At 35.0% G+C, this 13,104-nt stretch overlaps 1 protein-coding gene across 2 annotated transcripts; it reads left to right on the forward strand.

The window, feature by feature from the left end:
- Positions 1–2,748: 2,748 nt before the first annotated feature.
- Positions 2,749–13,104, forward strand: LOC110035937 (target of Myb protein 1-like). Of its 2 annotated transcripts, XM_020740274.1 has the most exons (9): positions 2,749–3,042; positions 6,800–6,878; positions 6,961–7,059; positions 7,668–7,781; positions 9,636–9,790; positions 9,917–9,998; positions 10,091–10,176; positions 11,937–12,179; positions 12,268–13,100. In XM_020740274.1, the coding sequence occupies exons 1-9, from the start codon at positions 2,903–2,905 to the stop codon at positions 12,719–12,721; spliced, it is 1,452 nt and encodes a 483-aa protein (XP_020595933.1). In that variant the 5' UTR covers positions 2,749–2,902; the 3' UTR covers positions 12,722–13,100. The 2 variants fall into 2 exon arrangements, with proteins under 2 accessions (XP_020595933.1, XP_020595935.1); XM_020740276.1 differs by lacking the exons at positions 9,917–9,998; positions 10,091–10,176 and having other exon boundaries at positions 12,268–13,104.

Consider the following 13,104-nt stretch of genomic DNA (forward strand, 5'->3'; position numbering starts at 1 on the left):
ATTAATGTATTGTGAAGATATGGTGTACCCTAGTTCCAAGTCAACACCCAGGGTCGATCCTAAAGCCAAGTAATCCTATAGGGACTCTTCTTGAATTCTCTTATAATGATCTTACCTACTAAATGCTAGAGGTTAAGATCAATATGTGGAATTTCAAGCTGAGTAAAAAAAGAAGAGTTTTGAATTTCTAATGGTGGGGTACCTCTTCTAATTTTCTAAGACTAGTCAATAGGAAAGTCTTATAGCTAGACCTAGGCTACTAAAGAAGTTTTCTAGACCTCAACCAAAAATGAGGTCAACAACCGTAGAGGTTATTGGGGGTTATTGTGGCGTTATTGGAGTTAATGCTTCAATAACCCCCCAATAACATCTACGGTTCCACTCCAATAACATCCATGATTCCAGTCCAATAACCTCTGCTTTTCTACTTTAATATTTTTTTAAGTGGAAGTGGACCGATATAGCACACATGGCGGCATATTACTTGAGTCTGTAAGCAAAGATATGTCGGGACTCCGGATGTAATATTTTCTCCACACAGAGTGGCCACTCCACTATATGTAGGCGTGGTCATGCCCATGTCTAGCATGGCTAGAATGTGGAAGTTTCAGGCGTTGTCACTCCCTGGCTAGGCGTGACCACGTCGAGGAACTTTTGGGCATGGTCAAGCCAAAGCCTGACGTGACCACACGAGACCAAAAAAAAGGCAGATTCAATTTTTGACCAATTTTGTTGAGTTGGATCAAGGGGTGATGTTCATGCAAGGCCTTTATGATAAGAAAATGTGGTCAAAGCTGACATGGCTGATAAGCTTGTTTTACATTAGGGCCCGCATACTCACAATACCATGACCAAACCATCGTGCGGGGCCTTCGCCTCAGCCCACTTGCCCGACTTGGTCCCAACCTGCCCACAATCAAGAATAATGAGTCGGATTCCGCCGACGACCCAACCTGATTGCCAACAAATGTTAAATTAATGGGTGTGGTGGGATTCAAACACGGACCATGTGAAGAGGAAACGTCTCCTCTTGCCAACTGAGCAAACATTTTGTTATGTGTGTGTGTGTGGGCGCGCTCGCGCGTACGCGCCCAAAAGTTTGTTCTCTATATAAGAAACAAAAAAGGAGAAAAAGAAAACTCAAATCTTTATATTTTTGGATGACAAAGTTGGCCTTGCCCAAAAATTTGGGGCAAATGATACGTTATCAACAAATTTTCATCATTCGACACAAATCTATATGCATTACACAAATTTTGAGGTAATTTTTTTAGCAAGAAATGTTCACTTTGATTAAAAATCATCCGGGACTTTAGTTTCAACAAACTTATATTCAAACTGATTAGCTTAATGAGACAGAATCAATGGCACCAAAATTGGTCCAATCAAAGTAAAATCAAGCCCAAATGAAGTGGTTAAACCACTTTTTGAAGCTTTTAGAGCATAATTGGAAGGTCAAATTGATTCCAAAACTGACATGTTATATTCAAATCGAGCATCTCTAGAAGATGAATCCAATGAGCTCAAGGTTACTCAATTCTAACATCATTAAGACACCTAAATGTTTACATAATATCATCTAATTGAGGGAAACTCCTAAGGCTATCGATAAAAGTCGTATGGATTCTTTCTTTATTTGCAACTTAGGCTCTATAAATAGATCCCTATCCCCTCTTGAAATGGGACCTAGACCTTGAGCTATAGGAAGACCTAAGCTTGAAGAATGAGCTGAAACCCATCATCATTTGTGCACCAAAGATCCGATGAACTCCTCTAACTTCTACAGCTGTTGATCACCATCGACCACCGCTCGCTGGCCTTGTTGACCACCATTGGTCGCCACTCACTCTTGGCAACGAAATCCCTTGCGAAGAAGTCACAAAGTGCGATGTTGAATCCCGGTGTGCGTTGCAGAACATCAAAACACCAAGCGGAGCATTGCGTCACCTAGTATGCTCGTGTAGCGACGCGCCTCAAAGACAGTGTATTGGTTCTAGTAATTGTTCTCAATTGCAACAACTCCAGAACATTGTACAACAAACATTATATCTTAAGGAATTATGTAGTCTTTCTCTATCTGTGAGACAAATGTCTATATGTGTAATCAACAATTCATAATAGATTGTTGTAACTGAGTCAGGTCTGATGATTTTTTTCCCTTTCTTGATTTTTCACTTAAAAAAGTTACTCTACTGATGATGTCTTTTTTTATTTGTGTGTGTGTTAAACTCTCGTGCATTGTTAAGATGATAATTCATTACTCCATTATCCTGAATTCTCTAGCAAGCCTCAATGGCATTATTGTAAAATCAAAGTTCAGGTATAAGATACATAAAAGAAATGGGTTATGCACGTAAATGCCGCCACGTAAAATACACTCCCTTCAATCATCACAATAGGCAAATGACTGCAATTTCAACGCCAACATAATATTTTATAAAATAAGGTATCAGGGTTAACAATAATTTGCCACAAACTTCACAAACGTGTCGAAAGAACCGATAAACTGTCAAAATCACCCAGCTAGCGTACAATCAGCAGCGTACGCAGGAGACCGTTGAAGTTTATTTATTCAAATTGAAACCCAACTCCGGTCCGCGGTCAACCGGTTCACTAAAAATACCAAATTAAACCCGAGTCAAGATGATAAACACGGTTAAGGAAAAGAAAATACGTCTGAAATTAACACGGCAGAAATATTTTTAATAACATATAATTGACTGTAAATATCCTCGAAGAAGACGAGAGCTTATGAAGGCAGAACCCATCGCGTTAGCTTCATTCAGACTTGAAGAGGAAACCCTAAGCTTTCAGGATTATCTCTCTCAAACTTCTTCTGCTTATCCTTCATCCTCGTCGTCATTCTTCCTTTCTTTGTTCTTCGACTGTCAGTGAAGAAGAGATGGTGCCTTCGTTGCAGTCGATCTTTTCGACGCCATCTTCGGCGATAGGGCGAGTGGAGAAGGCGACGAGCCGACTCCTGCTAAGTCCGGATTGGATGATGAACATGGATATCTGCAGCTCCATTAATGCGGATCCATGGTGCGTATTTGTTTTTGGTTGGAAATTGGAATCGCTTTAATTTGATTGGAAATCCAAATTTTTAATGCTTAATTGGGTATTTCAGTCGAAAATAACTGATGATTTGTACCCCCCTTTTTTTCTTTTTGACTGCGCTCTATGGTTGTGGATTTTGGCTGTTATAGCGTAAAAATTGCTAAAATTAGTCGTCTGCGCTTTGTTTCTCTGTTGTATTAACGGTTTTCTTCCCCTTATTGTCTTGCGTGTGCTGCTCTAATATTTGAATTATGTGGGAGATTTTAGCTTGCCTGGATTTGAATTTAGATTAAGTTCAAAAGAAATTACAAAGAAAGATTTATTTCTTATGGTTTGGATAGAAAGAAAGATGAACGCAGCAAGGCAGAGAAAATCAAGAAATGGTGATGATTTGTTAAAAAGAAGGTATAAATTGTTTTCCAGTAAGTTATTGAGTAATCTTTGGTCGTTTCTTTTTTAATTGTCTGCTGATTGACTTAAAATGGCTGATGAACAATCTGATTTTGGTTGTCGTAGTCAAGGAACCATTTAATTGGAATACGTATTCTGTGACTATGAAAACTAGGTAGTTCTTTTATTTTATCTTCGAACTTAGAAATGAAAATTTAAAGCTTTCCATACCAAGAATCACTAAACTTTAGTTCTTTCTCCCTGTGCTCCTTAGAAAACATAAAATATATTTAAGCTTGATTAGAATTCTTTGTTTTTTTGGTCACCATAATCATGAGAACATTGCTTGTATCTCCTGAAGTCATGCTCAATGAAAAAAAGTTTTGAGTTAGTAGAGTTTGAGAGCTTGATCGTCTGATATTGGAGTTAACCTAAACAACAACGGAAAGTAAGATATTATTAATGAAAGCAAGGAGAAAATTACAACCAATACACCGAAATAGGAAGTAACAGCAAACTTGACACACAAACTCAACTAGAGATCTATCCATGGGTGGTGGAGGCCAGGTAGGTGGGTTGGAAGGGGTTTTGGAGGGTGGTTGTTACAACAAGTAAGATTTATATGGGGTGGATGAGGTGCCGTAGAGATTGGGGGTGGCTGGAAGAGTCGTAAAACAACAAAGCGGAGGAACTGAAGAGCTGCGACAGTGATGTCGGACAGATAGACAATGTTAGAATAGTAAGGGAAGGAGTAACAGGGTTGCGTCAATGACGTCGGATTGCTCAACAGCAGGGAAACAACAGGGAGCGATGAGTAGAGGTGGCATGGGAAGGTTGTGGATGGGTAGAGGTGGTTGTGCTCGGTGCAGCAAGGTTTGTAAGGGAGGGAGGTGGCTGGAAATGGGGGAACTGCAGGGAACAATAGCAATAATTGATGTTTAGGGCGGTTGCAGCAGTGAAGAATGATTTGGAGTTGCAGGGAGCTATGGAGGAAGGATAAATCATCACCTTGGGCGCAAGATACAGTCTGAGCATCACTCAACCTTTGGATACAGTCATCATCTCAAGAGCGTGATACAGCCGGAGCAACACTACCTTTGGATATAACCCTCGAAGGGAAAATTTGAAACATCGATGGTTGTCTCGACAGAAAGCACACAAAAACTTAAAACCTAAAACATGAAAAGAAAATATATAAACCCCAAATAACTAGGATTGGGTTTCTCTGTCGAAAGGAGGTGCCAAACCGATCGATTCTCCCAAGTCTGGACCGATTCGGTGAAGATGTTTGGAGCGCAGAAGACTCCTGCGCCTGCATGCCGAGACACAATCCTGTACCTCTTTTGACGCTTGCATCATTATCTTAGCTACAAAAGACTGCTCATACACAATAAGAAAATAAAATAAATATAAGAAGTGACAATTTCTTGCTTTAAAAATCTAAAGAAAAAATCATAGTGCCAAAGCCTGATTTAGACATCTTGTGCGTGTAATATATACAAGTTACAAAGGAGGCCTATCCTCAAACTCAAAGAATACATAAGTACAAGGCGAAAGTGCTCTTTTTAGAAGCCTCAATATTTGCGACGTAACAAAATTGAGTATTGTGAACAATCCTATATCGTGAGAAGAAATTTCATATGACTTGAAAGCAATAGAATGTTGAATTAAGCTTAAAAAGGCGATTAAAGGTTGTCCTCATGGGGGTGAAGGTGGCATGACTATGAGACAATAGATAAGACATTGTTAAATGGTCAGAGAAGCCAATGAAGATGACTAGGATGGTCTTCCTAGATGTGAAAATAATAAACATAAAGTGGATGGACAAAGAAATTGAAAGGTCATAAAAACCATTGGGGATGGCTGGGTTAGTCTTTCTCATAAATGTGAAGGTAGCATGATCTATAGGGAGAGAATGACATGATATTGGATGGTAGTGGGGGATGCATTTATCATTTCTTCTCTTTGAGCTATAGACAAGATGTGTTGAAAGCCATGAGTGAGAAGGCACATGAGGGTCATTGAGGACGCTTAGAATTATCTTCCTTGTGGACGTGTACAAGGAAGGAGCTAATGGCAGCGAGCAAGGATCATAAGAAAATGTAGACATGATTTGAATTTGATTGAAGGCAGTCAAAGTTGTCATTTCTTTTGAAGGTGGAAAAATCGTGATTGGGAAGCACGAGATGAGGTAATACTACTGGGTCATGTAGGTGACTAAGGTGGTTAGTATAGTCCTTCTAGAAGTGTAGACAATACATTTTAAAACCACACGTGAGGAGCTCAAGAAGGTCATGGTTGTGATGTAGAGAAGTTGGAACAATCCTCAGAGGATAAACAATGGTCTATGATAACTTTTAGTGTTGTTCAGTGCTCTGCAATCCTCTACAACGTAAGAGTTGAAAATGCTCTAAAAAGCAACTTTATGGTGTATTTAAAATTTTTTACAAGGTCCTTTTAGTCCTTATCTATATTATATTATTATATTATTTTTTTCATTAACAATGGAAAACCAAATTCTTGTCGCTTTGCTAGCTCGGTCAATTTGATTGGGATCGATTAGACGAGAACAAATAGTAGGTGACAATTTCTCCAGTTGAAAAATTGAATATATCATCTTGTTGATCTTCATTCTACAAATTTAATAAACTTAATGAATCAAATTTTTTATAGTTTAACTGACTAGAATAATCCTAAGAAAGTTTGTGGATGAAATTTATGGTCACCTAAAAGCATGAACAATTGTCTCCCTTTGTGTTGTTGTTTACCACTTTAAGAGTAATCATTTGCCACAAATCACTTATGAAATGGAGATTTGTGAGGTCATAAGAACTCTAGGAAGTTGAGACTTTATTGGATGAGTTTCGCCAAAATCATGTTTGCCTCAAAATAGTTGGGTGCCATGGATTGAAAGCTTGTTATGAAGGGATATATATATATATATATATATTGTCAATTGTAAGTCCCCTCTGGTTTGGGGTTCGATCCCCCCCTGGTGGGAGGGTGATACTTGAATTATTAGGTGCATTCGGGTTGGTCGGGGCTCGTATAATAGCCTCTGGTCATTCCTTTTTAATACACACACACATACATACATATACCTCTCCAGTATATGGAGTAGGGAGATAGTCTACTTTATCGCTTTCTATATAAATGGGACTTACATCTAAAGGAAGGCCCACATAGGAGTTTATGAAACCTCATACAAAATTTAAGGACTAAACCCTAGTTTCTCCAGCATGTTAGTCATATTTCTTTCCTATTGTAACATTGATAAATTTTTTGCCTGGTCTCAATTTCATAAAAATGTACTTGTGGCTGTTTTAATATTTGGAATGTTTAATCGTGTCAGGAAGGCAAAATCCTTTGTTAAGGCTGTGAGGATGAGGCTACAAAATAAGAACTCAAAGGTTCAATTTCTTGCTTTAACGGTATGTAACAAAACCATGAAAGAGCTATATCGGCGAACAGGCTTTCCATCTTTCTCCACTAACATTTTGTCAACTTTTGCAGCTTTTGGAAACAATGATAAAGAACTGTGATGATTTTGTGCATTTTCAAGTTGTTGACCGTGGAATCTTGTCAGAGATGGTTAAGATTGTTAGAAAATCAGTAAGTTTGCTCTGTTTCTCAATTTTTTAATAGTGCTTCTGTTGGGATTTTTTTTGTGACTAATCCTGGTAATTATTGTTTTTTTTTGCACTCTACAAAGCTTTTCTTATGAAGCAAATATTGGAGAACATTATGAATGAATTTATGTTTAATATTTGGTATTCCAACTAGTATCAAATGTTCATTCATCTGCAATGTTATTATTTAAGTGCTAAAAGGCTTTGTAGTTTTTGGATAAAGACTTGAAACAGTGTCATAATTGCTTTGTTATATGAACAATTTTTCCTTATATCTTATCTTCATTATAAAAATAGTCTATCACAGTCAAAAAATATAATTAATTTACAAAGATGGAAAGAAGCAAGATGTATTGCTTCTTACAGATATTGATGCATTAATTATCCTTAAATTAAATCATCACTGATTTGTTTGTTATCACAGGCATATACAAGTTTTTTACATTATATTACATACCAAGTATAGCTCATGATATCATTGTGATAATGAAATTCACCTGCTATAGCCACATATGCTTGGTTTTTGTTATTATGTAATTTATTTCTCCACTTGATAATTTTTTTTTACTTAAATTATGATGTATTTCACAGAAAAATATGGAAGTAAGAGAAAAAATTTTGATACTTCTGGAATCTTGGCAAGAAACATTTCGTGGACCGAATGGAAGGTATCCACAATTCTACAACACATATGTTGAACTTAAGGTATGTGATTATAAAATCAAGCCTTAAACTAATAGTATTTATTTTAATTAGAGCTAGAGTTATTTTTATTGAATTATGGCATGTTTCCAAAGAGAAATTAACGATAATATGAAGAACAATTAATCCTTCAAAATAAGTAAAACATAATTGTAAACAAAAAAACATGTTTATTTTTGTTGTCATGTAAATCATTTTAAATGTGTTCTTTCTAGTGTATTTACCTTCTTTCTAACAGTACAATTTTCTAAGGATGTTAAGCCTGAAAATTACTCTAATTAGCAGGAAAAAAACTTTATATACATCTTCCTTTTTCTTGACATTAAATGAATGTTCGAAGTACTATAAATCAAAGCTCAATGCAATTTATGAATGGAACTACAAGACTTGTAATTGATTTTGCTATAAATTTTCTTTCACAGATGACCATGCATAACATCTTATCCATAATACACCCCCCCAAATACCTTATAAGTTAAGTCAGATCTGCTAACCCGCCAAGTTTGTTTGTAGCCTAATTTATGATTGGTCGGGTCATACCCATTAACTCACAAGGTCAGTCCACACATCATTTCAAATTAGATTCATATAGGCACTATCTCAATAGGCGTGAAACTAGCACCTGATCAATCTGCTTAAAGCCCATGACAACTTCCCAAAATCACTTGGTAGGTCAACTTAAGGCGGGACTAAGTACTCGTCCAACAACCAGTTCTTGACGCATAGCTAATTCAATGCCAACATTTCTCACATCTTGCCTCATTAACTTGTCCGAACATGCAATTACTTGGGCATTACAATATCATTTAAGCCGCAGAAGGCAGTAAACTTTTGCATGGGTCGTAAGATACGTCTTGGTACTGCATATCATTATTTATTTTTATAATTTTTCCATCTATGTATTCAAACAGGATATCACTTCATATATAAATAGGTTTCACATATACAAATAGTATTATCATGAGATTTACAATAAAGAGACTAAGAATAATGATACGAGCTTAGCCTCATTCTTTGACTCTCCACCATTCACCCCTTCTCTCTTTTTTCTCTCTTTCCTTAGTGGTTTTATCTAAAGGGTATGTTATCCATATTGTCCATTCATCATAATATCGCCAAATTTATCGATTTAACATTCCTCAAGAATGTTGACGCTAACTTTTCGAAGTCATTCTTCTTACTCCTACTAAATCCTATTCAATTTTAGGTATATTTCTAAGTAACAATGACATGTTTTACACAAAACTTTTTCATAATATGTTTTTTTAATAACTTTGCACTAATAAATTTTAGAAACAAAATGGCTTTTTTTTTGCTTATTGAATTTTCAAATAAATTGTGCAATCTTTTCCTTCTACATTAATACCAAGAGTAATAGAAATGCTTTATTTTATTCACATAGAAATTGGGTAGACTCACATACACCCAATTAGAGATACACACACGTAGATAAATTGAACCATATAAACACATGTAAATTGTCACACATGCATAGAGAAATAAGTACGAATAAGGACCCAATATTGACAAAATATTACAAACAAACACATACATTTGCATATGCACTCTTATGATTATGGATGTACAAAAAAATAGTCATACGAATATTTTGCATGAACTCTCATACCTTCAACGTGCAAGCATACACACCCTAAACGTATATAGAAATAAACATATCAATTTATGTATACATGCACCATGCATCTTCTTATCTTTCACATATGTGCATGCATGCACAATTAATTCAAACTTATAATCTAAGATTGCAAAGTTGATATCCAAGTAAGGACTAATAAAGTTACTAAATAACAAGTTAGCAGATTCATCCTTTCTGATAGTTGTACATTTTCTATGCAGAGATCTGGAGTCCAATTCCCAGAGCAATCCAAAAATACAGATATGATCCTTACTCTTACTGATCCAATGACTACTCAACCTCAAAAAAACTACAAAATTTCTACCAACAGTATTGGAAGACTTCATCAAGTTAGATCTGAAACAGGTCATTTCAGGTTATATATTTTGTTTATTCCCTGAAACCCCAATCCCATCATGTTTTCCACAAAATTTTGTCTTTGTTTTTCTTTTACTCTTTTCATTATCTCTACATGATTTTTCAATCATAATTGTATCTTCAGTTTATCGGATTTGAACAATATCCAAAGTGTTATGGATTTATTCAACAATATATTGGAGGTTATGAACCCAAATGATGATAAGGTCTGTGATTTTATAATGATTGTGCGTTCGAGAGCTTAGTATTTATGAGAATTAGGGTGCATAATAAAAAAATATATTTCATTGCCTCTCAGGCCATCAAGGATGAAGTTATCACAGATCTTGTTAAAAAGTGTGAGATCAATCAGAAGAAGCTTGTGCAGCTTATTAATTCAACCAAGTAAGTATCTTTAAAAAGTAATATTATATTTACCCAACAAATATATCTTCAATAATTTTTTTTAATACAAGTTAGGGTCAATTGTGATTGTTTATAAAATAAGATAATCTATAGCATGTGAATCTCAAACCATATAATTAAGGAAAATGCAAAATTTGTTTATTAGCATGAATATCATGAGGAAGTTTTTATTTCTCTAATTTGGGTGCTTTTCTATAGCATGTCAATGCCTGTCCTTTGTTCTGAAAAATTAAGAGGTTGTTTGAGATCAATTTTTATTTTCATTTTTTGTTTTTTATTTTCATTTTATTTTGTATATATTTTTATTTGAAATAAAACATATTTAATATATTATAATATACTTAGCTGTTTTTAAAAACACTCAAAATTGCTATTAGGTGTCTTGAGTGTTTTAAAAACAAGTTAATTTGTTTTGAAAATGAAAAAAAAGCATGCAAAATATACCCTTAAGTAAATATGTTTTTTTAGAACAAAGCAAAAAATTAAAAGTAATCCCAAACAAGCCCTAAGAAAGTGTTATTTTGGAAATTAAATTTATTATTTTGGAAGTTTGTGGATGAAATGGTTTACAAAATTGATAAGTAGGATCACCTATCTTTCACTAAGTTCTTGTTAAGCCATGTAGATTATATGGTACTTATGATTCCTACTTTTATGGGATATGAAGTTTAAAGTAATGGAATATTTAGCTTTTTCAATTGTTATTTTGAATGGAGAGTAGCTCCTACTGCAATTGGAATTTTGAAATTTTTACTGAACAAATTGAGTTGAACTTTTGCCAATTTATCTTCTAAGTTAGATCATGTGATCTGAGGTATACAATTTGATTCTTTCGCTTCAATAAAATTTATCTATCCTCGATTTTAATATGGTGAGTATAAGTTGGAGAGTGATTCCTTGGAGTGCTTTACATGCGAGATTGTCTGATTGTTTAGGGTACTTTTTCTTTATTTTGGGATTTTTATTCTTAATCAACCTTTTTTTTGTCATAAAATGATATTTCTTAGCTTAGTGCACTTCGCTTTGGTAAAAAAAGTGATATGTCAAAAATTTGATAGTGGCCAGAAAAGCTTTCTCCTTTATTTTATTTGTTTCCAAATTCTTGTTGAAATTTTGGAATACAATTAGGCTTAGAGATTATTTAAGAAAATGACGAACTAGATTGATTAGAAACTTATGATCTATATATTCTCAACTCTGCTTTGCATGCAAATAAAATGTACATCATATTAATTTGATTAGAAAATCATACCCCTGAGTTATCCTAAAACACCAATGTTTTAAAACTATTACCCTTTTATATCAAAATTTTGGATAACGGGAGTCCTATACAAATATCCCTTATAATTTTTTAAAAGAGTAATGATACAATGCTAGATTTAGCAGATGTTTTGTATCATATAAATCTTACTGGATAAGAACTACTTATTCTTTTCTTTTTTATACCAAGTTCTCTTCACTTTTTTCTTGAAATCTCACCTCTTTTTCTCAAGTTCATACATATTTCAATTAGGCCTTTCAATCCAATAAGAACATGAAGTTTCCCTTTCTTAATTGTGTTTTATCAGCCAGATTTTATGAATTTTTTTCACCAAGGGTTCTTCTCCTCAGTCTCTCTTTCCATCTTCTCCTTTAAGAAGTTATGGGGACTGTAGGCTCATAAAACTCTTCTTTAAAAACAAATTAATTTGTTAACTATTTTGTAATCATTATTTATTCATTTTGTTACGAATTGGCAGGAATGATAGGCTGTTGGTTGAAGCTCTCAGATTGAATGACAGTTTACAAACCCTTCTTTCAAAGCACCATTCTCTAGTTTCCAGATCATCTTCTCCACCAGAAACAGCTCCCACTCCACCATTGCTGAGTCTTCCTCCTCCCACTCCACCATTTCTGAGTCTTCCTCTTCCCACTCCACCAACAAGTAATCAATTAGACAACGAAAAAGAAGAAGAAGATGGCTTTTTTGCTTTAGTTAAAAGGTTTGTTTTTTGTCAACTTCCACACAGGTCATACTCACTTTACAGATACATTCCATTGACTAAACTAACAATTTTTCTATCTTTGCAGGAATTCCATCTCCAAATCAGCTGGTGTTCAAGAGGTTTCACACAGAAGTAATGAACTAAATACTATAAATTCTGCAGAAGATCTTACATCTGTAGCAGACAATGCACTTGTCCTATTTGATTCACCAGCCCCGGTTAGTACTTCCAATAAAGAGGAAAACATGATTGACCTCCTTAGTCTCACTTTATCACCAAACCAAGCTTCTCAAAGACCTCCATTGCCGCCGCCTTCATTGACCCAGAGTCAAAATCCATTCTCTTATTCTCTTGGTTGGGAACACTTTCTTAGCTATCCCCAACCCCTCATGTCAAACGAAAGCTATACTGTCTACAATGATTATGTGGCACCATGGGCTCGACCTACTGCTGTGCAATCACCAGAGATATATAATCTATCTCCTCATCTTCCTTCCTCTTGGAATGCTTCTGAAGGAAGTTCTAATCCTTTTCTATAAACAACATTCAGTTTCTCATTAGTTCAGCTCAGTTATATCCAAAAAAGTTAAGTTAAGATTGTTTTGAAACAGATAGAGACTTCATATGTTCCAGGAACACAAATGTCTGACAAAATTTAAGAACTTGATGGAAATGAGAAATCTAGAAGGAATTGTTCGAGGTTGGGGATAGTGATAGAATTATGCTGCTGCTGCCTGCATGTGTGAATATTATATGTATAGGGTTCTTACTTTTGATTCATGATATTTTGTTTTGGTATGAATTTTTGGCATTTTAATTTGCAAAAACATTTGTAAATGAATTGCTTGCATTCGGCGTTTCTTTGTTTTCGTTTCACTTCTTTGTTGTATATAACTTCATTATGTGAACATACAATAAATGA

This window comes from Phalaenopsis equestris, unplaced genomic scaffold (assembly GCF_001263595.1).
Source record: "Phalaenopsis equestris unplaced genomic scaffold, ASM126359v1 Scaffold200800, whole genome shotgun sequence".
Lineage (NCBI taxonomy): Eukaryota > Viridiplantae > Streptophyta > Magnoliopsida > Asparagales > Orchidaceae > Phalaenopsis > Phalaenopsis equestris.

Excerpts from the sequence above, each read along its gene's own strand:
- LOC110035937 (XM_020740274.1), top strand. The coding sequence starts at position 2,903 with ATGGTGCCTTCGTTGCAGTCGATCTTTTCGACGCCATCTTCGGCGATA. Across the intron at positions 9,999-10,090 it reads TGAACCCAAATGATGATAAG|GCCATCAAGGATGAAGTTAT; the intron begins GTCTGTGATTTT and ends ATTGCCTCTCAG. Across the intron at positions 12,180-12,267 it reads TTTTTTGCTTTAGTTAAAAG|GAATTCCATCTCCAAATCAG; the intron begins GTTTGTTTTTTG and ends CTATCTTTGCAG.